A 23401-nucleotide genomic window follows, 5' to 3' on the forward strand; every position below is an offset into this window, starting at 1 on the left:
AATAAATATATAAATAAATTTCCTATGGTAAAGGTCTCCATGAAGTTAAAAAAGAAGAAGAAAGAAGGAAGAAGAAGAAGAGGAGGAGGAGGAGGAAGAGGAGGAAGAGGAATAAAAAGAAGAAGAAGAAAGAGGAGGAGGAGGAGGAGGAGGAGGACTGGCATAAAATATTTGAAACACATTTGTTAGATAATGGATTTGTATGCACAAAGCTCCTCAAAGCAATAACAAAGGGCATCCCCCCACAAAAAAATGAATAAAGAGTATAAGCAGGTAATCCACAAAAGTAAAAATACAAATTACCAACAACAGAAGTGCTTAATTTCATGAATAATGAGGGAAAAGTAAGCTGAAAATGTACCATCTTTTTAACTATCAGATTGGCAAAAATGAAAGAATGATAATACCCAGCTCTGATGAAGATATTACTGTGAATTACTATGCCCTTTTGGAAAGGAATCTAGACTTATAGTAAAATTAAAACTCTAGGCCGGGCGTGATGGCTGTAATCCCAGCACTTTGGGAGGCCAAGGTGGGCAGATCACAAGGTCAGGAGTTCAAGACCAGCCTGACCAACATGGTGAAACCCCATCTCTACTAAAAATGCAAAAAAAATTAGCTAGGTGTGGTGGCGCACACCTCTAATCCCAGCTAGTTGGGAGGCTGAGGCAGGAGAATCACTTGAACCCGGCAGGCGGAGGTTGCAGTGAGCCAAGGTTGGGCCACTGCACTCCAGCCTGGGCGACAGGGCGAGACTCCGTCTCAAAAATAAATAAATAAATAAATAAAAATAAAAACTCTATATCCTTTGTCTCAGAATTTTACTTCTAAGAAATACTTTAGAGATATTAAAGTTCTAACATGTAAAAAATATTCAAGTACTAACATAAAAAATAGAAAATCAAGGATGACTATTACATTATTTGTAGAAAAGTGGTTAAAAAACTGTAAAATCCGTCAATAAGGGAGAGCTTGTGGAACATCTATATCATGGAATATCATGTAGCTGTTGAAGGAAACGAATTACACCTACTGAGATGGGAGGAACTTCCATGATGTATTAGTAAGTGAAGAAAACAAGCTACAAGGAATATCTGCTGTGTGATGGGTGGCATTTTTAAAAAATGACAAAAATCTTATGTATGTATATACACATGTATACATACTGATCCACTTGAAGGAAACAAAAAGGGGAGAATGAGCTTTTTTAAAGGCTAATTATTTGGAAAATACAGTAACAACTGGAAGGGTGCAATGTAATTTTCTGTCTGTGAAATTAGTTAAATATATTAAAATGGAATGAAAACATTACTCTCATTTTAGGATAGGATTGCAAACAATTTTTACTGTAGTAATTTTGTTAGTATTGTAGTGTTAAGAAAAAGAAAGGAACATTGTATTAATGTCTGAAAGAAGAGACTCCTCCATTTCCAGACCTGTGGTCTTGGGATAATTCTTTTACCTGTATCTGAGCAATATTTTGTTACATTGTGGATATACTGAAAACTTGCACAGTTAAATAGAAGTTCAGAGATCACCTAATTCCCCTGCTTCTTTGCATACAGATCAGAAAACTGAGGCCTATGGAGGTAAAGGAATTTGCCCGTGATCCTATAACTAATTATCAGCACACACGAACTAAAGTTCAAGTCTCCAGATTCCTACTTTAGTGTTCTCTCCCCCTGCAGTGACACCCTCAAAATTAGCTTAGAACGGAGATGGGGGCAACTTGGGGCCTGTACATATGGGAGTTAAAATATTTCTCCGAAGCTTACACAAGGCCATAACTTTCTCAAGTCCTTCTGAAATTAAAATAAGGATATTTCTTCTAACAGAAAAAGCTGTCATAAAGCAATTGAGTGTCTGGCTTAATCAATGGCAGCTTCTATTAGTAGTTTCAAGAAAATGTTCTAATAAAATTTAACATAATATTCAGTTACCATCCTCCACACCTAATTTACACTGTATCTGAACTTGACTTCTCTCAAAATCCCCTTGAATGGCATAGATCCTCCTTGTCTATTTTTATGGAGCTCTGAAGTTCTACCTTGGAGTATGTATTTTCGCACCATTTGTCATTGCTATTACCCTTTAAGTGCCATGAAAGTATGAACAGCCTGTCTTGTTACTATAACCAAGACACCTACAGTGATGCTTGCTTTACAGGTTGTGAACATTATTTGTTTAATGAATTATTAGTCCCTATAAGGCCACTTAACTGCACTCCCAATAAATCAGACGTTGCTATCTTTGCTTTTCTCTCAGTGGACTCTCTTCACCACCAATTCAATGGTGTCAAAATACCAAAGAACAAGAATTCACTCCCACTCTTTCTTTACATTATGTCAAGTAATAGGATTAACATGCCAAGAATTACTGGGCACACACAATAAATGTCTGTGGTTGATGAGAACGATAACGAAGTAGTTGTATATTATTATCAAGTACTCTTTCCTAAGAGTTATGTCATTGTTGTAATAATTATTAACAACAGTAACTAATACCATTTATTTAGTGTTACATGGAAAGCTCAAGTCTATCACCTCTTTTAATCCTCACAATAACCCTGTAACATTTTACCATGACGAAACTGAAGGTCAGAATTATTAAGTACTTTGCTATCACGTGGCACAGCCAAAATTTAACTTGGGATTACTGACTTCTCGGTTCACATTCTTAAACATTAGCGTTGGTTACTTCCATCAGAGACATAAAATACACATGTTATAAGCATTTGTGAGCAATTAAAATGGCCCCACTACTCTTTGTGTTCCAAAAAGTGGAAATTCGAAATAGCTGTTTGTTTTCTCCAGAGTGACTAGGTGTTTTATTAAGTTACAGTGGACTGTAAATACTTAAGTTTTTTTAAAGCAATATGATAATATTTTCACCATGAGAAGAAAAATGTTTTTTTTTTCCACAAGGGAAATTTTGGGTATAATCTAATGTAAAACTGCAGCAAAATCTCACCCACAAAGGCTGCCATCTGAGCTGCTGTTCTTCCCACAGAGTTGACAACATCTGTCTCAGCACCAGATTCTAACATTACCCATGTGATGTCTTTATTACCTAGAGTTTTAAAGGGAACACATTTGTTAATGTTAAGGAGGACACAATTTAAACATCCCTTTCTAAACTCTCTATACCCTTTATTCCCCCAGTTAGTTTTAAGTTTCTATCATGTGGATATTTTCATTCTTTTAAAACATGAATCATAACTACAGTAAAGAGTAAAATGCTATAGAACCTTAGAAATTAACCTTATTTTCTGGAAAACAAATCAAGCAATGCAAAAGCAGTATGGAATTGAATATTGCCTTTTTAAACAAAATGAAATATATTTTCCTAGAGGTAACACTTACTATAAAATCAAAATACACATACAAAACAATTTTTTAAAAAGAGATAAAATGAATAGGATTCCCCTTTAATATCGACTAACCCATCCCATTCCTCACACTTACAGGCTCTGGAAGAACTATTAACCACTGGGCATCTATCTTTCTACACCTTTTTTCTATCTAAACATACACGTTATTCTATTCACATTCTTCTTCTAAAGTAGTCATTATGGGTATTTTGCTATTATGAACTATACTCAGTGAAAAGTATTTTCCATTCATTTTCGCAAGTTTGAATTATGATTTCCTTAGGAACAGTTCCTGGGAAATATTGCCAGATCAAAGATTATGCATATTTTAAATGCATTTTGCCAGGCTGTCATCCAGCAAGGTTGGACTGATATGCACTCCCCCAAATAGTGTAAAGAAGTTCCTGAGCATTATAGCTCTTTCTTAACATTTGCCAGTATAATAAGCTAAAAAATAAAATTTATTGTTCTAATTTGCATTTTTTTGATTACTGTGCAAAATGTTTTATATTTTGATCAGCCAGTTGTATTTCTTTTGTTTTCCATCCAATTTTCTACTGTAGTATTTTTCTTTTTATAATTGATTTATAAGAAGTCTTTTTTTTTTTTTTTTTTTTTTTTTTTTTTTGAGACAGAGTCTCACTGTGTCACCCAGGCTCGAATTCAGGGGCACGATCTCAGCTCACTGCAACCTCTGCCTCCCAGGCTCAAAAATCCTCCTGCCTCAGCCTCCTGAGTATCTGGGACCACAGACGTGCACCACTGTCCCTGGCTAATATTTGTTATTTTGGTAGAGATGGGGTCTCACGGTGTTGCCTAGGATGGTCCGAACTCCTGGGCTCAAGCAATCAGCCTGCCTTGGCCTCCAAAGTGCTGGGATTACAAGTGTGAGCCACTGTGCCCAGCTAAAAGAACTTTTTGTATTTAACAATATAATCTTTTAAGATACATAATAAATATTTTTAGTTTTTCATTTGTATTTTAACTCTATGGTATATCCTACAAATGAAAATGTTAAATTTTTATCAATATTGTCCTTTTCGGATTCTGTGGTTTATATAATGCTTAGAAGTGCTTCTGGGTTCCAGGATTATGAAAATATAGATTATTATCTTCAAAGTACAAGGATATTATATTACTTCTGTATTTTTCAAAGAGCTGCACCAATTACAGATAACCCCACTTAATTTTAGACAGTATTTCTAAATTGTCCTTATTCAGCAAATAATAAACAATACAAATCCGAGTAAGTTTCTAAATGGATCATCATATTTAGTACACAAGTGCCAGTGAGGCAAACAGACAGCTCTATCACGGCAACAGTTTGATCAAGAGAACAAAGAAGTTTTCATATCACTTGAAAATGTAAAGATATAGAACATCAAAGGAGGTAACTTGAAAGAAAAACAGATCCAGTTCCTCAATTCCATCAAAATGTTGTCCACATAAAGAATCAATTGATTTAAATAACAAAAGAAGCAAATCACCAAATTCACTATATAATTTATTTCCTGCATTATAACTTTTCAAAAACCAATTGTCATCTTCCTTTCCATAAAACTTGATCATAAAATTACTAAAATCAAAATGAATTTAATCTTTTAGTATATATGTACTTATAATAAGTTTGTATAGGTAACTCATATTTATAAATACTAAAACTTCACCAGAAAGTGCAGCAAACATGAGGGCTGTGTATCCATGTTCATGCTGATGACAATTTACATCGGCTCCATGTCGCAGTAGTAATTTGCACATATCGAGTTTTCCTTTATATGCTGCATGCATTAGAGGAGTCATTCCATTCTTTAATAGAAAGAGGAAAAAGGTATTAATTTTACTGTTTTATCTTTTCTGTACCTATGAACAATTTCTGCAATTAGAAACATAAAACGAATATGAATAAATTAAAATGGTCATTATAATATGTATTTTTATATTTACTTCCACACTTGGATCTTCCATAAACTTCTGAGGAAGAGATGGTTTTATTACTGGACATTTTTTTACAGATTAGCAAACAGATTCAGAGAGGACTTGCTCAACCTCACATGACTAATAAATGGTGGGGGCAGGGATTGAAACCACATTTTCCAAACATACTTACTTTCTCAGAAAGCAAATGAACAAACACATTTTTTTAAAAGAAGAAAAATCTCAAATAATGCCTCTCAAGGGGAAAATTGAATAAAGTATGGTATATGCAAAACATGGGATATTATGAAGCTATTAAATGAGTGACTTCATCTGTATCTACTGAACTGGAACATTTTTCACAAATTATTGTCAATGAGAAAAGGTGCAGGAAATACACATTACAGTGGTATCATTTTTTAAAACCATGATTCCCCAAATCACACATATATTTTGATCATACATATGATTTGATTATATGTGATTGTATAAATATAGATAAATGGTTGGTAGTATTTAGGGTATATTGTTTGGTCAAATCACACATATATTTTGATCATACATATGATTTCATTATATGTGATTGTATATATATGGAGAAATGGTTGGTAGTATTTACGCTAGGCTACACTGGTCTCCACATACTTTGTGCATATTCAACGAAACATCCAACATTTCATGTACTAGGCACTACTATTATTTGGTAGATAAATGGATGAGCTGTTACTGTGAGTGAATTTTCTCAGTTATGTAGGCGAAATGCTGTAAGTACCAAAACATCAAAGTTGTTTTGGACGAAAAGCTCTGTAAAACATATAATCCGTTACCTTAGTGAAGCTTAGAATGCTAACATAATGTGAATTATTCTTGATGCTTCCAGATTATTATTATGAACATAAGCCATCATCTTGTTAATGCAGTACACACTATGTTCAGAGGGTTGTGGAGACGAGAATGATAGAGAGGCTGGGACCTTTCAGTCGCACAAGAGGCAACTCCGTGGAAGCAACGGACATTTCTTGAGAGTAAGAATGGAAAAATGATAAGCAGATGATAACTTTGAAGACTCCCTTAGCTGGAAGTCTCTACAGAGATGGAATATTAGTATGCTGGGAGTGGGTGGGTGGGTGTGGGTAAATCTCGTTGTACAGAGGCAGCCAATGGAGTGCTTCAAGGGAGTAGGAATGGACTGCATGGCCTTTAGCTTTTAAATAAGGCAAAACCATACTGCGAGCATGACTAGGGTGATATCTCCTAAAGGATGATAGAATCTGTCCATAAGAAGCTAGTGTGTAGCCTGAGGGGTGGTAGGGGAAGGACACAGGCCCATCAGAAAGGCCACCACAAAGAAGCAAACAGCTGTTTCTTTTGCAGATTTTAGGACCCCCGACTTCACCATGGAGTTAGTTTTTTTCTGTTTAGCCAGAACAGGTGGGCAGTCAATCACCCAGCAATCCAACATACAACAAGAGGTTATCTAGCTCTGAGAATGAATAATCCCCAGCCTACAGAACTAGCCTATAGTTTAAACAAAACAAACCAAACCAAAACAAAACACAAAGCTTTCAACAGAATGCGATAATCTGCTTAAGAGCAAAAGAGATATGCAGAACTTTTGAATCTCACATTGCCAACTGTCCTTATTTTCCTGTGTTTGTGTTTTCACTGTCATCTGTGTTAATCACTTCTGCCCATTTACCTGTCTCCTACTACTCCCTTTCCTCTCATTTAAAAAAAAATTTCCTGGCTCTTTTCTTTCTCACTTGTTCTTTTCTGTTTACCAGCTGTCACCTTAGCAGAAATTGGTTTTTAGAGCAAACCAATGAGAGAGTTTCTTTCCAGAAAGGTAAGTATCGGCCGGGTACGGTGGCTCACCCTGTAATCCCAGCACTTTGGGAGGCCGAGGTGGTCAGATCACTTGAGATCAGGAGTTCAAGACCAGCCTGGCCAACATGGCAAAACCCTGTCACCACTAAAAATACAAAAATTAGCCGGGCTTGGTGGTGGGTGCCTACAGTCCCAGCTACTCGGGAAGCTGAAGCAGGAGAATCACTTGAACCTGGGAGGTGGAGGTTGCAGTGAGCCGAGATGGCACCACTGCACTCCAGCCTGGGTGACAGAGTGAGACTCTGTCTCAAAAAAAAAGGTAAATGTCTATCCCACTCATGTCATCTGCTGTGCAGTCTCTGAACCTCCTCTTTTTGTCATGTTTGTAATGCAGTATATGATTTTCAGACATCAAATTTAAGTGCTGTGGTAGATGGTCCTGGGTATTAGAAAAAAAACTAGTGATAAGTAACAAATTTACACTTATTTTTCAAAGAAGTGGATATCACATGTACTTTCCTATCTTAGTACAATTTTGTGTTATAAGAATTTAGAACACTAAGAAGGAAATCATAAATTTTGACTGCAATGATTACTATGCATTTTCTTGGTATAAAAACTTTTCCATGGGCAAAGTAAAAAGAACTAATATTAATAAATTTTGATGCTCCATAGAGATATAAACCCACCATGTTATAAATTTTCTATTTATTCTAGAGTTTTTATAGTATTTCAGTGTAAATATCCAGAAAAGGAAATAATTTGAAACAATACTGCTAATCTACCAGAAGTAGAAGATTCCCATGTTCAAAATACATGATGCAAGTTAATTTAAAATGTTATATTACAATTGTAAAGATGAAATAACTTAGTATCAGACAGAATATTAAAATAAATATCCATCTCTACCCAAACTAGAAAGGTAGTGATAAGATTTCATAAAATGTTATCATATTGTAATTCATCAATTCTAAGATGCATCTCACTTTTATATTTAAAATCTCCAGAATTTTCACTTTACTAAAGTCTCACAAATTACCATCAGTTTCCACTCCCGTCATTTAAAAAATATCTAGATGAATTTTGAAATCTATGACATCTTAGATTCAATGATATGCAAGAGTAAAAATCCTCACGTCCTTGTCATTTCCCAAAGATAACCTTGTAGGTAGTCTGCTTAACTGAATAGCATGAGAAACAAGCTTCTACAATTCTTTAGATACAATCTCCTTAAAAATAAAGTTCCTCTCTCATAATTCTTAAGTCAAAGAATCAACATTAGACTATTACATTGGAATTCTATGTCATTAAATGCAACATCCATTCATTCAGCAAACATTTAATAAGTGCTTAATATATGTCAGACACTGATCTATACATTGGAGGCAGCAATAAGCAAACTTCATGCCTCCCATAGTCTAAGTCCCTGGGACTTACAGTACAGGTGACTAGATGGATAGTGATCCAAGTGCTGCAATAAAATAACATTAAATAAAGGGAAGTAATGCCAGAGGGAAAGAGAAGACTATTATTTTAAAGAGGACATTCAAGGAATGTCCCACTGAAAAGGTGGCACTTGAACAAAGCCCTGAAAGGAGTTAGGGAGGCAAGGAATGCAGATAACTACAGGAAGAATGCTCCAGGGAAAGGGAATGAAAGTGCAAAAAACTCTGTGCTGTGTTCAAGGCTCATCACAGAGGCCAAGGCTGTCTGCAGCCCACTCAATCTTCAGGAACACTTAGGAAGCTTCTTGTCTTTATTCTAGTACTTCTATTTGAACATTAAATATGATGCTAAAGTTTGTGGAAGGTTTCTGCAAACCTGTCAGGTTACAGAAGAGTCATTCTATCCTGATTTGTTAGTTTATACCATCAAAGGTTATTACATTTTATAATATACATTTTAGCATCTGTTGAGATGATGCTATTTGTTTCTCTTTTATTCTGTAATACAGTGAATTACACTGAAAGGTTTTCTAAAACTGAACTATCCTAACATTCTTGGAAAAACCTTACTTGGCTATGATATCTTATAATCCTTTTAACAGATGGCTGCATCAACCTGCTAACATTTTTAGAATTTTTGCCTCTGTATTTATAAAGTGGATTGGGTCCATAGTTTTGCGGAACTTCTTACTATTTGGCATCAGCATTATGCTAGCCTTATCCAATAAACGAGTCGAGTATCTTCCCATCTTTTTCTAAACTAATGGTATAATTAGTGTAAAATGAGAATTAACTGGTCCTTAAAGTTTGGTAAAGCTTACTCTGGTTTGCAGCTTTTGAAAGTGGTAGGAGATTTAAACATATGTATATAAATTTTCCTTAATTATTGATTATTCCAGCTTTTCTACTTTTTTGTTTTTTTGAGACAGTCTCACTCTGTCGTTCAGGCTGGAGTTCAATGGTGCAATCTCAGCTCACTGTAACCTCTGCCTCTGGGGTTCAAACGATTCTCCTGCCTCAGCCTCCCAAGTAGCTAGGACTACAGGCACCCGCCACCACGCCTGGCTAATTTTTGTATTTTTAGTAGAGAAGGGGTTTCACCATGTTGGCCAGGCTGGTCTCAAAGTCCTGACCTCAGGTGATCCAACTGCCTTGGCCTCCCAAAGTGCTGGGATTACAGGCATGAACCACTGCACCCGGCCCAGTTTTTCTACTTCTATATGAGATGAATATATCCATTTTAATTTTCTACAAAGATCATATGGGTTTCCAAATGTGTTGTCATAATAAAAAAGTTATGACAATCTTCTTTATAATTGCAGTTATGTTTTTCTTTCTCCCTCCCTCCCTCCTTCCCTTTCTCCTTTCCTTCCCCCCATCTTTCCTTCCTTCCTCTCTCCCTCTTTTTCTCCTTTCATTCCTTCCTCTCTCCCTCCCTTTCTCCTTTCCTTCCTTCCTTCCTCCTTACTGTTTATACATATTGTTTTCTTGCTTGTACTTCCCAAGCTGTATCTATATTTTGGTTTTAAGTTGATAATTTTTACTGTTTTTTCTTTCCTGTTTTATTGAGATACAATTCATATAGCAAACAATTTACTCAATTAATCTGTACAAATAAATGGGTTTAATATACTCACAGAGTTGTGCAGCCATCACCACAATCAATTTTTGAATATTTTCATAATCCCTGAAAGAAACTCCATACCCATTAGCAGTCATTTCCCACTTCACCTCCACTCCCTTACTCAGCCCTAGTCATCCACTAATTTACTTTCTGTTCCTATGAATTTGCCTATTTTTGATATTTTGTATAAATGGAATCCTAAAATATGCAGTCTTTTGTGACTGACTTCTTTCACGTAGCATTAATGTTTTCAAGGTTGACGCATATTGTAGCAAATATCACCATTTCTTTCATCTTTGTTAGTGAATAATACCCATCATAGGATTACACTACATTTTGTTGATGTATTCAACAGTTGAACATTTGGGTTGTATCTACCTTTGACTATTATGAATAATGCTGTTATAAACATGCATTTGCATATGCAAAATTTTGTGTGGATATATGTTTTCATTTCTCTTAAGTATATATATAGGATTTCTGGGTCATATGGTAACTCCATGTTTAATCATGTGAGGAACTGTGAGACTATTTTCCAAAGTGGCTACACAATTTAACATTCCCACCAGCAATGTATGAGGGCTCCAATTTCTATACATCCTTGCTAATACCTGCTATACCACCTTTCTGATTATAGCTATCCTGGTGGATATGAAGTGGTATTTCATTGTGCTTTTTATTTGCATTTCCCTGATGGTTAATGATGTTGAGCCTTTTTTCATTATGTATTGATCATTTGTGTATCTTCTTTGGAGCAATATCTATCCAGATCTTTGGCTCATTTTTTAATTGAGTTATATATTGTTTCATTATTGAGTTGTAGAAGTTCTTAATATTTTCTAGTTACAAGTCCCTTATCAGATATAATTTGTAAAATTTTTCTCCCATTTTGCAGACTGTCTTTTCACTTTCTTGGTGGTATGCTTTGAAACACAAAAGTTTTTAATTTTGATTATTTCCAGTTTATCTATTTTTATATTGTTGCTTATCTGCTTTTAAAATTTTTTATTTCTGTTTTTTCTAAATCATTTCTTATTTTTATTTTAGTATATTTACTCTTTTAACAATTTCATGAATTGAAAGCTCGGAACACCATCAAGGTTAAAAGTGCAATGATAAACACTACAAAATTCCTTTTGAGTATCACTTTGGCCAGCAAACAAAGCTTTTGATAAATGTTGTATTTTCAGTTGTTAACAGTCAGCAATTTTTATTCCTACATCTTCATAAACCTGAGAATTATTTAGAGACAAAAAAACAAATTCCAAGATAGGTGCTTCATTATTTGGATTATATTTTTGTTTCTTTTCGAATGTATTATACTACATTTAGCAAAGCTGTCTGAAATAAGCTACAATTTCCTTTATAAAATAGTATAATACATGGATTAATTTTTACCAATGTTACACGTAAAGAAGATATACTATTTTTTTCTGCTAATATACAGTCCATGTACTGTTAATTGGGTTATCCAAATTTTCTACGTCCTATGTTACTTTTTTTCTATTTAATCTGTTAGTTTCTAAAAGGTGCTATTGCGGTCTTACAGATTTCTCCTTTGAGCACCATCATTTTTTTCTTTATGAACCTCAATGCTTATAGCTGATAAGTTTATAAGAAAAGGCTTAAGGCTATTATGTTCTTGGTGGATTATTAATTTAATATATAAGACAGAATGTTTTGCTTTAAACTTTATTTTGTCTGATATTAATTTTGCTACCCATGTGTGGGTAAAGAGTTAACAGAACCCCTTTCCCTTCTGCATGAGAAACTGAAGTTCAATGAACTTTTTAGCACTAGACTGTGCTATATAATATAGTAGCCACTAGCCACATATGGCTATTTAAATTTAACTTCTAATTATTTAAAATTAAACAAAATTAGAAACTGGTACTTCTAGCCAAGATATAGTAACAGAAACCAGAGTTATCTTCTTCCTAGAGTAACAGAAAAACAGACAAAATTACAATTTGCAAGACACTGTCGGGTTAGGCAATAAAACATGTGATCCCTGAGAAAAGGAAAGCAACTGAATTGGCTCCTACAATTGCCTAACTTATCACCTTAAGAGGATTTATAGGTTACAGTATACGGAGAGGTCAGCCAGACTGAGCCTGGCAGACTGCATTGAGGCGATGGAGTTGAGCATCCAGGGTCACCAAGTTGGCTTCAGTTCCCAGGAAGAGTAAAAGAGAGAAGAGAGCTGCACAGAAAGAGAATTCTAAAGATCTGCAGAGGGTTTCTTCAGAGTGTTTGGCTGGAGTACTTATCAATACACGCATATGTGGAAACTACCCAAGCCTGGGCAAAGAACTAGCTGACAGCATTACAAGGAACAGCATCCAGAGCTCACACAAGGCCAGGAAGAGTGCCTGTTCCCACCAGCCAGGCTTGAAAACCTCAAGCAACTGAGAACATTGCATAGAGGACAAGGAAGTGCCTTAGTTCAACACCAGGAAAAAAATCCTTCACTGAGCATTTTGCTAGTTCCACCCAACAAACATTAAAAACTGGAACTGAAATAATCAAACTGCTTCCAAGTAACTTAACTGTGTTCTTGAAAGAAAGCTCAGGAGTATTTATCAAAATACAGAATCATACAGCACCCAATAAGGTAAAATTGACAATGTCTAGCACCCAATAAAAAACAATCAAACATGGAAAGAATAAAAACATACAACCCATAAAGAGGAGATAAATCATTCAAAAGAAATAAAAACATATGTCCATACCAACATTTGTACATAAATGTTCATAGAAGCTTTATGGTAATAGTCCCCAAACTGGAAAACAACCCAAAACTCTAACAGCTGATGAATGGATAAAAAGATTATGGTATACACATACAATAAAAAAAATTACTCAGCAAGAAAAAGGAATAATATATGCTACAGCATGGGTGAATCTCTATGCTAAATAAAAGATGCTAGATTAAAAAAAGAGTACTTATTGTGTGATCTCATTTATATGAAATTCTTGGAAATGCAAACTAATATATTGTGACTAAAAGCAAATTAATGCTTTCTGCAGGAGTGGGTGGGGAGAGGCAGGAAGGAGAGATTACAAAGGGGTATGAAGAAACCTTTGAGGTGATGGATATCTTCATTATCTTGATTATAGTGATGGTTTTACAGGTATATACATATGTCAAAGCTTAACAAATTTTACACCTTAAATATGTATAGCTTATTGTATATTAATTACACCTCAATAAAGCTGCTAATAACTGAAAGAAATGAAGGAATCTAAATATCCAGTTCCTCAGTCAAATATCCCTTATTTGAAGTGTTTAATGGTCAGACATGGCCAATGGCTACTGTAATGCTCAAATGTTACCATCATTTCCAAAACTTATTTTAGAAGCAACTATTCTAGGAAATTGAGTTTAGGTTCACTTAACTTTCTCTAGAACTGAAGTTGCTGGATCAAATAATATACTCAGTTAAAATTGATACATATTCCAAAATTTTCTACAGAATAGTACATCAATTTACACTTAACCATTAGCATTGACAAGTCCATTTTTCCCCACGCTTGACAAGAAATAATATGATTTTGACTTTATTTACACTTATTTGATTACTAATAAGACTAAACTATTTTTACATGCTTATTTGTCTTTTGTGGCCTATTTGCTTACATTTAGTTTAGGAATTATTCGTATAATATGAGCAAAAATGCTAGAAAAAAAACTTGTATTAAGAGATTTGAAGGCTGGGCGTGGTGGCTCATGCCTGTAATCCCAGCACTTTGGGAGGCCGAGGCAGGAGGATCATGAGGTCAGGGTTCGAGCTCAGCCAGGTGAACATAGTGAAACCCCGTGTCTACTAAAAATACAAAAATTAGCCAGGAGTGGTGGTGGGTGCCTGTAATCCCAGCCACTTGGGCAGCTGAGGCAGGAGAATCACTTGAAACCAGAAGGCGGAGGTTGCAGTGAGCTGAGATTGTGCCACTGCACTCCAGCCTGGGCAAAAGAGCAAAACTCCATCTCAAAAAAAAAAAAAAAAGGATAGATTATCTCTTCTTATAGGAAGTAAAATCCTTTATTAAACTTCTAAAATCTTACCTCATCCAAACAGTTGACACGAACATTCTTGCTGGATAATAATGTTCCAGCTTCTTGGACAGTACCTTAAAAAAAAAAAAAGATGAAAAGTAAGGTTATTTATCACTAGAATAAGAGAAAAATCTAACATCAAGGAAATAAACTTTAAGGAGTTATCTGTAAAAGTAGGTCTAGTCAGTGTAGGTTGCTAAGAAATGAAACATCCAATCACATACTATTTATTTTACAAAGTAATTGTCCAGTAGAATAGATTTACAGAAACTAAAAATAGCTCCATCTTGTTTTTATTTTCACTGACCTTAAAGTATATTACATTGGCCACATTTTCCTTTTGGCAGTAATACAATAACCACAAAGCATAAGACTTAATACTGAAAAAAAATCTTAAAGGGCATCTAATCCAAATCACCATCTGAAGCTTAAATTCCAGTCAATGTAATACTTGGAATTCAAAATGCAGTCAGTATTTATATAATTTGTCAGCACCACATCTTGTGAATTGATGGCATATTTATAATAGAATGCTTGGTTTGGAAATACTTAGGTGAAACATATCTTTAATGCCTAGTACTATATTAAAGTGCTCTATGATCAGTACTCACCACCCTGAAAGTCAACTAATGTAAACCTGAAGGTCACTTCTCTGTAAATTTGGAAAGAAGCTATAATTGGGCCATAGTTGTCAGGTTTTTCCAGTCTTCTATAAGGCATAATGACAGAAGCATACTTGCAGGAGAGAATGTTGCTATTATCATTAGTACAAGCCAGCCACACATTTTGCCAAGAAATTTCTGGTTTTACTGGGAAGAGAACAATGAAATTGAATGTGCTGAGGAAGAAAGGCTAAGATAAGCCTCTCCTATAAAAGAACATAAAAGAATAGGTAAGTCTCCCAACCAGATTATTTCTTCTCTTTAGACTTGTAGTGCAAGAATGTGCTAAACTCTGCTAGCCTTCTAGAGTTAAAGGTGAAATGCAAAATAAAGATTAGTATGCTTTTTTCTCTCTGACCCACTTCTTAAGCAAGTCACCTGAGTTCCCCTCACCAACAGAGAAGAAACAGAAACATCTCCTACATAGAGAAGTAGCTCTGTTGGGAAAATGTCAAGTGAATGATCTACACGTCCCTGGAGTATGATGGCAGCTATTTCTTTTTATAAATAGTGCATTTTTCTGACCCTGTATTCCATCTGAAAGCAGTTAGTATCACTGGCTGAATCGCTATGAGAGGGCAAAGCTCTCGTGTGTGTGAGCATGCAAGCCAGTTCTACATGAAACCTTATTTGTATCTGTGGCTCCTCATCAGGGACTTTCTCAAAAATCTTTATAGAAGAATAAAACCAGAGCAAAAAACCCTGCACCCCAGTTTCTCTTGAGGAAGATGCTTCATCCAAATCCCATTCTTCACTGAGAACCAAAGTTATTTTCTATCTTTTTCTATCTGCCCAGGAGATGTTTTTGCAAGAAAGGGAGAATACTATAGGGATTGTGCGCATGTCAAAGCCTGCTACATGTGAAGAGTAGAATGGGGATTAAGATCACAAACATTTGGCTCTCATTAGAGAACAGGCTGATAATTCTCTAAGGTGTTTGCCAAATAGCCAACAATCTAAGTTAACATATTCTGTAAGAGAACAATATATTTTAAAGATGATGCATGTATAATGGAAAACAAACTGTTCTCTCCTGCTTAACTCTCACTCAATAGTCTCAATCCTTCACTTCTGACACCAGATATATGGGGGTTTCCCCCATAAACACCAAGCAATTCTCCATTGGACACCAATGGGGTATCCTATAATTTAACTCATTTCTAACATTGTTTACCTAAAGTTAGTCTGATCTTACAGATCAAGATCTCAGTCCACAAGACTGTCCCCACTTCAGATGCCAATCATAAGCCCCTGTACTTCTGACTGGCTATAAATCAGGGTTCCCGTGATCCCCTCCTCAGGTTCCATAATTTGCTAGGACAGCTCACAGAACTCAGGGAAACACTACTTACATTTACCCATCAATTACAAATAATATTACAGAGGACAAAGATGAACAGCCAGACGGAAGAGGGGCAAAGAGCAAGGTATGTGGCACAGGGCACAGAGATTCCACACTCTTTCCAGGCACTCATTCTTCCAAGAACTTCCACAAGTTCAGCATTCTGGAAGCTCTCTGCAACCTGTAGTTCAGTAATATTTATGCAAGCTTGATTACATAGGCGTGACCTATTATTAAGTCAGTCTTCAGCTCCTCTCCCTTTCCTGAAGATGCGGGGAGGGGTGGAGTTGAAAAATTCAACCTTTTAATCATGGCTTGGACTTTCTCATGACCAGCCCCCATCCTGAAGCTATCCAACAGTCACCTCATTAGAACAAAAGACATTTCTAATGCCCAGGAAATTCCAAGGGATTAGAAACTCTGTGTCAGGTACCAGGGTCAAAGACCAAATATTAGAACAATAGATGCACCTAGCACCCCTATTGCTCAGGAGATTATAAGGGTTTTAGGAGCTCTGTGTTAGGAGCCAGGGGCAGGGACCAAATAGATATTTCTTATTATATCATATATGTACACATACCCACAATCACACTAAGGTTAGCCTTTTGAAATGCAGAGACTGGAATGAGAAAAATAATCTGAAACAGATTGGGCTTCTAGAGAATAAAAATAGATTTGGAACACGGATGAGCAAAACACTCCAAGAGGAAAAACTGTGATGATTTCCAATTTGGTGTTCACAATGTAATGACATTAGTCGGAAATTATAGAAGGTCCAGAATAGCATAGAAATGTGAAACACATGGCTCACACAGAAGGATTTTTACTTTATGTCATTCCTACTGTCCATAGTAGACTTAAATAATATTTTACAAGTAAGTGTAAAAGATTAATTGCTTTATTCTGGGAAATAAATATGTTAAATCTGATTTAACAAACTGCTGGGGGTGGAAGATAGAGTACTATAAGAAGGGCTGTGCAAGGAGCCAACATTTACCTTCATTGGAGATAGGAAACAACAGACCTAAACTAATGAAAGTAATAATTAGTGACTTATTTCCCTTCAGAGAATTTCTCCAACTGCTCAAACCAAAGAAGAAAATACAGCATAACCTGCCTCATTAGGGTGGAATTGATCACTTTATCTGGATGAACAAGCATTTTAGGAGAAAAGATTATGTACATAATATTTTCCAAGCATGGACAACATAGTGAGACCCCATCTCTACAAAAAATTTTCTAAAAAATTAGCCAGGTGTGGTGGCATGGACCTGTAGTCCCAGCTACTCAGGAGGCTGAGGTGGGAGGATTGCTTGAGCCCAGGAAGTTGAGGCTGCAGTGAGCTATGATCATGCCAATGTAATCCAGCCTAGGCAACAAAGTGAGACCCTGTCTCAAAAGAGAAAGATATTCTTAGTGTTACTGCTCTCTCTTCTACTACATTATAGCTTTTTCAGGAATACTATAAAGTGGAACAAGACCTGCAAAACTTGGCCAGGCATGGTGGCTCACGCCTGTAATCACAGCACTTTGGGAGGCCAAGGCGGATGGATCACCTGAGGTCAGGAGTTTGAGACCAGCCTGGCCAACATGGTGAAACCCCATCTCTACTAAAAAAAAAAAATACAAAAATTAGCCGGGTGTAGTGGTGTGTGCTTCTAGTCCCAGCTACTCAGGAGGTTGAGATAGGAGAATTGCTTGAACCCAGGAGGTGGAGGTTGCAGTGAGTCAAGATCGCGCCACTGCACTCCAGCCTGGGCGACAAGAGTGAGACTCTGTCTCAAAAAAATAAGGAAATAAAAAGACCTGTAAAACTCTCAGTTTCCTTATCTATGAAATAAGGATAATAATATCCATCCCACAGTTATCTGAGGAGTGTCCTAATGTGGAGCACATATAAGCCTTTATTAGATCTTCTTTTTATTTTGTATTCAGAGCAGCATAATATAATTCATTGTGACATTTCTAATATCTAGATAGGGAACACAGGTCTCTACCAAAGACAAGAAGACGTCGCCAAAACAAACAGAACAGGAGAAACAAACATTCTGTTTTCAGCAATTCATCACACAACCATGAGATTCAAACACGTATAGATTTCAATCGTTATTCATTATTACTGTTTTAATTTTTTATAGATACAAGGCCTTCCTCCATCGCCCAAGCTGGAGTGCAGTGGCGTGATCACGGCTCATTGCAGCCTTGAATTCCTGGGTTCAAGCAATCCTCCTGCCTCAGACTCTTCAGTAGCTAGGACTACAGGTGCTTACCAATGCACCCGGCTAATTTTTACATTTTTTGTAACAATGGGGTCTCACTATGTTGAGACCCAGGCTGGTGGCAAACTCCTGGGTCCAAGTGATCCTCCTGGATCCTCCCAACGTGCAAAGGGGTCACTCTACAGGCATGAGCCACTATGTCCAGCTGGATTGCAATCATTATTTATTGGAAGCCACGAAAACAGGTATTTTAAGGAATATATAATCGAGTTAAGGATTTAGAAATCTATTTGGCTTTGTTAGTTGTTATAGTGTTTACGTATAAGTAAAATCATGTAAAAATGTTTAAAGTGCCTTAATTTTAAAACAAGAACATATGGATATAGATTTTGATATAATCATAGATATAAAGCTATAAATATATTTTAAAAGTGAAACCCCATCTCTACAGCAAGAACTTGCATGTTTGCTTAATTGAATCCCGGAGCCATCAAAGGCAGGGAGAAATTACCTAGAGACAGGAAGAACTGAAAGACTGAAATGCCAAATAGGTCAACGAGAACCATGCAATACAACAATCTAAACTCTAACCCAAATCCCCAAATTCCAGGCAAAGAACACATCATTGATAGATATAGCTGTGACTGACTTAGAATAGTTGAGATCAGATCGGGTGGGCTCAGCTCATCAGCACCTGTTGAGTTCAAACCGGAATTTTTTCTCCTTCGCATGTAGAGTTTCCTTGTCGCTATGAAGAATAAATCTCTCTTATTCTCTAGGATTCCACATTTCGGCCTGGCTACTAAGTAAATAAAAATGGAAACTGGGAAGCCTTTTGCTGCAATGACTGGCATCTCTGCCATTCGAGGACAAACATGGCTATATTATTATTGAGTTTAAAATCACCACATTAATTGCCTGGAGTCCCACGCATCACCATCCCCGCACCGTGAGGGTGCAGGAGAAGCATGCAGTCACGCTGATGTCACCTGCCAGGTAACGGGACTCGGCAGGGAACTCCTCTGGGACGTCCACTCGGGGACTCCGGGGAAATATGGCTTCTGGCTCGTCTTCAGGGCTCCTCGCTGGGACTCAGCACTGCGGAAGTAGGGCACGCGTTGGGGGAGTGGACAAGAAAGCGCGAAGGAGCGCGATTAGACGGTCTCATCTGTGCAACGTGGGCCGAGGGGTGGGTGTGGAGGCCTCGCCAATTTCCTTGTCTCTCTAGGGTTCCTGAGGCTGTCGGGGCTTCTGGAAGCCAGGGAGGCCCTGGATGCGGAAGTCTCAATGCAGCAAATTACAGACCTAGTTCTGTGCCCTTATGAAGAACCCCTCTCCCTAAGGGCGCCCTCCACTCCCAAGCGGGGGTGGGGATCGGCAAAGGATCCAGATCATTCGGCCTGCGGAAGTCTAAAGGGTCATTTAGAGACCCGCCTAAGAACCTGAAACTACCAGGACCCACTGCGATCAAAATCCCTCAGGAGCAGTGAAGAATTCACACACTGGGGTCCACACCCCGGGACGCTCGCATTAATCTAAGGCGGGGCGTGGAAATCCGTACGTTTCCAAAAGCAGATTTAGAGGCCGAGCCTCTGTAACTACCTCTCTTGTCCCAGCACTGCTTCTACCTCCCCACCTCTCCCCCACTGCAACCCTTCCCAGACCAAAGGGAGAAACGCTCTTTCCCCGTTCCAGGCTGCCAACCTTGCAGACGGCAGCCAAAGGTCACCCAGGCCAGAAGCGCCCCCCGGGCTCCGCCACGCCCCCCGGCCAGGCTGGCCGCGTCCGCGTCGCAGCCCAGCACCCGTACCTTTCCCGATGACTTCCAGTAGCTCCTTCTCCTCTTGGGTCAGCTCGCCTTTCTTTATGTGAACCATTGCTCCCGCCAGCTTGAAGGTTATTCTGTTTCTTAGGAAGTATTAAAAAAGAAACGATGCGTCTGTATTGGGAACGCCAGCCGCAATGAGGCAACTTGAGACCAAGACACTAAGTAGCCAACCGCGGAAGCGATCCGCTTCTCTCCTCCCTCCCGCGGGCTGGCGGACAGCGGGCGAGCTCGGGCGAGCCAGGCGGACGGTCTCTGCAGGCCCAGCGGCAGTCACCGCCTGCCGCCTGTCATTGGCCCTGCCGAGGAGGAGGAGCCGCAGGAGGCTGCAGCGAGAGATCGCCATTGGAGCAACATGGAAGGAAAAAACCAAATGCAGAAAGCCGGAGGGGGGAATTAAATTCCTCCTACACGTTCCGCACCCCTATCCTGTCCGGTTCAAATATTTCGCCACATGTAATGTTGAAAATTCTACAGCTGGCAGTTATGCGCTCAGCGACGGCTTTCTGGGGCTTGCAGGTGCCCATGGTTGTCGCCGTACCCCCACCATGCCCCCGGGAGTGGCGCGGTCTGGGCGGGGGCGGTCTGGGAGACGGGGGCGGTACGGGAGGCGGGGCTGCGCCGGGTTCCGTGTGTCTATGTCAATGTGTCTGTCCTTCACTCCTCCATTGTCTGCCGCCGCTGCTGCTGCTGCTGCTGCCGCTGCCGCTGCACGAATCGCCGCAGCCCCCAGCCTTGCGCGTCGTCGCTACCTCCTCGGACAGGTGAGAAGCAGCCCAGGTGAGGCAAGGGGTGCCGTGAGGGTTGCGAGAGTAGCGACTGCCGCCCCGCCGGGGTTTCCATCGGGCAGGAGCTGGCGGGGGGGAAGCATGTGCCTCCTGGGGCGGCTTCCTGCCTCGCCGTGGAGAAGCCCCCGCTCTACCTCATCATCACCGCGCGTACAGGGTATCAGTGCCCTGGGATGAAGACCTCCGACTCGCAACGTTTGGCCGCCCCGGGAGACCCTGGGACCGCGGGCGGGCGGGCGGGGGCCAGCCACGCGGTGGGATGTGGCGGGTGCACATGGTCTCGTGCGTGGCACCGCCAGATGCGGCTCCCGGGGAGGCTGGGGCCGGGGCTCTGGGCCAGGGGTCGGGAGGAGAGCGCCCCATTACTAGCGAGTCAGTGAGAACAGACTCGGGAGAAGGTAGTTTTTACATTGGTGATCCTCGCCCTCCCCACTACTTGTCATCTCTTTGGCCTCTGTGGAAGCTGTGGAAGAAAACCTGATCGCCCAATGTTGCTTGTTAAAGATGTTTGGAAACAATTTACACTTGCACTAATACTTCGTTTAAGAGACAGCCTGGGGGAGGAGGAGGGAAGGGCTTCTTTGCTCTGCTAGAGTTCTTGGTTCTCTTTGTAACTCAGATCTTGAGATTTATGGAAATAGGGAGTGGAGGGTGGGGAGGTTGGAGAGGGCGGAGATTAAATTGGTGTTGCTGCCTATATATAGCCTTAGATTAGCCTCTTAATCCAGCCTTCATTCAACTGTAATATGTAGCCTGGAGCTTCGACCATAGGTAGATGGGGGTAAATACAAGTGTGTATTTAGAAATAAGATTTGCTTGCTAAAATGTGGGAATCAGTCATTTCTCCAGGGTGCACATTTATATTTACATCATCAATGAAAGTTTCTTTGGAAATTAGTGTTTATGTTTTACTGTTGTTTCCCTACAGAGTAGTATTGTTGTTTCTCTCATGTATGTCAAAGAGAGGTGTATGTGTCAAAGATAAATATTTGAATAATTATGTAGGTGGTTTTTGTTAAGCATCCCCAGGACCACTGTTTCTTCTCATAGTGCCATACGAAAAGCGAAATGCATTTTCCTCTGGCCTTAGGCATTTATTTTGCGTGAAGCTTTTACTAACACATCTGAAATCTCCTGGAATATGTTTATCATTATTTCCTGCCTTTAGCAAAAATCTTTCCTAAACTCCAGCTGTGTTTCCCCCCTAAAGCTTCAGCATTAAAGGCTGGGACAGATCTGAGCCAGAATATCTTACATGAAAATGGTTTGAAATTATTCATCTCAGTGTATAACAAAGATACTTTTGTTGGATGATGCTTTAATAATGATGTGGCTGTTCAAGCAAGTAGTAAGGCTTCTGAGAGTGACCAATCTTTTGTAATGCTGTTAGTTCAGAGTTACAGTTGATTTATAACATAGTATCATGCGGAAGAAACCCACAAACCGAAAAAAAACACTTGAGTGGTAACCTCCTGGAACATGTGATTTAGCATCTTACCAGCAGATGCATACACAGAATTGGGTACTTCATTGCTAGTATTTCCATCTCTTGTGCCAAATCTGGGCCATGGTTACTTGAAGGTCACACCTGTTTGTCTCACTGGGGTTGTCAGTTCCTCGAGGATAGCAGCTTACTATTTTCTTGATGCCTTATGACACTTGGTTGGTATTTAGTGTTCTCTGAATACATGACCAGTGAATTTAGAGACAATAACATTGAAAGAGAATCTAACATCTACCTAGAAATGCAGATAAATCATGTTCAGTTTACATTTCTAGAAACAGATTCATAATGGGTACTGTTCATTAGATGGATTGATTACATTAGTAGTTTTGTATGGTGTAAATATTTAATGTAGGGATAAGATTAGATAATGAGCATATTAAAATAGATTCGCATCAAAGAAGTTTTATTGATAATAAGATAGCTACTTCATATTGAGTATTTAGTCTGTGCTAGATGTTCTACCAGATGCTTTGCATAGAATTATTCTAGTGTTATGACAACCAAGGAATTAGCCAGTATTATACCCACTTTGCAAATAAGAGGACAGAAACTAAGGGAAATAATTTGCCCACAACCCCATATTAGGAAGTGTCAGAGTCAGAATTGGAATAAGGAATAATGATTTCTGAAATGTTTGAAATGTTGGATGTGTCCTCTCATATCTTTTCTGCTACTACCACTCTAGACCTATTGCAGTGCATCTTAAGTAGCCAGCTTCTCTCTCACCTGTCTCCATCTAGCTAATTCAGGGAACTACCAGTTCAATAAACATTGAGCACCCATCATTCTTTGAATGGCTCTCCGCTGGCCACAGAATAGAA

General features: G+C 38.6%; 2 protein-coding genes across 4 annotated transcripts in view; one reads left to right on the forward strand and one right to left on the reverse strand.

Annotated features, from left to right (window-relative positions):
• Positions 1-20581, reverse strand: part of ANKMY2 (ankyrin repeat and MYND domain containing 2) — a 41830-nt gene extending 21249 nt beyond the window's left edge. The window contains exons 1-4 of the mRNA XM_030822181.1: positions 20271-20581; positions 14247-14311; positions 5038-5176; positions 2971-3069 (exon numbers count right to left, since the gene is read on the reverse strand). Coding sequence (XP_030678041.1) covers positions 2971-3069; positions 5038-5176; positions 14247-14311; positions 20271-20337 — 370 coding nt within the window. The 5' untranslated portion in view covers positions 20338-20581. The remainder of the gene's footprint in view (positions 1-2970; positions 3070-5037; positions 5177-14246; positions 14312-20270) is intronic.
• A 319-nt stretch (positions 20582-20900) lies between these two features.
• BZW2 (basic leucine zipper and W2 domains 2) overlaps positions 20901-23401 on the forward strand; it is a 60199-nt gene continuing 57698 nt past the window's right edge. Inside the window, exon 1 of one of the 3 annotated variants that reach the window (XM_003252601.3) lies at positions 20901-21049. The gene's annotated coding sequence lies outside the window, so the exon portion shown is untranslated. Of the gene's footprint in view, positions 21066-23401 lie in introns of all 3 variants that reach the window. The other 2 variants (XM_003252602.3, XM_030822182.1) reach the window with 2 other exon arrangements.

The sequence above is a fragment of the Nomascus leucogenys genome, chromosome 11, assembly GCF_006542625.1.
Source record: "Nomascus leucogenys isolate Asia chromosome 11, Asia_NLE_v1, whole genome shotgun sequence".
NCBI classification, from domain to species: domain Eukaryota; kingdom Metazoa; phylum Chordata; class Mammalia; order Primates; family Hylobatidae; genus Nomascus; species Nomascus leucogenys.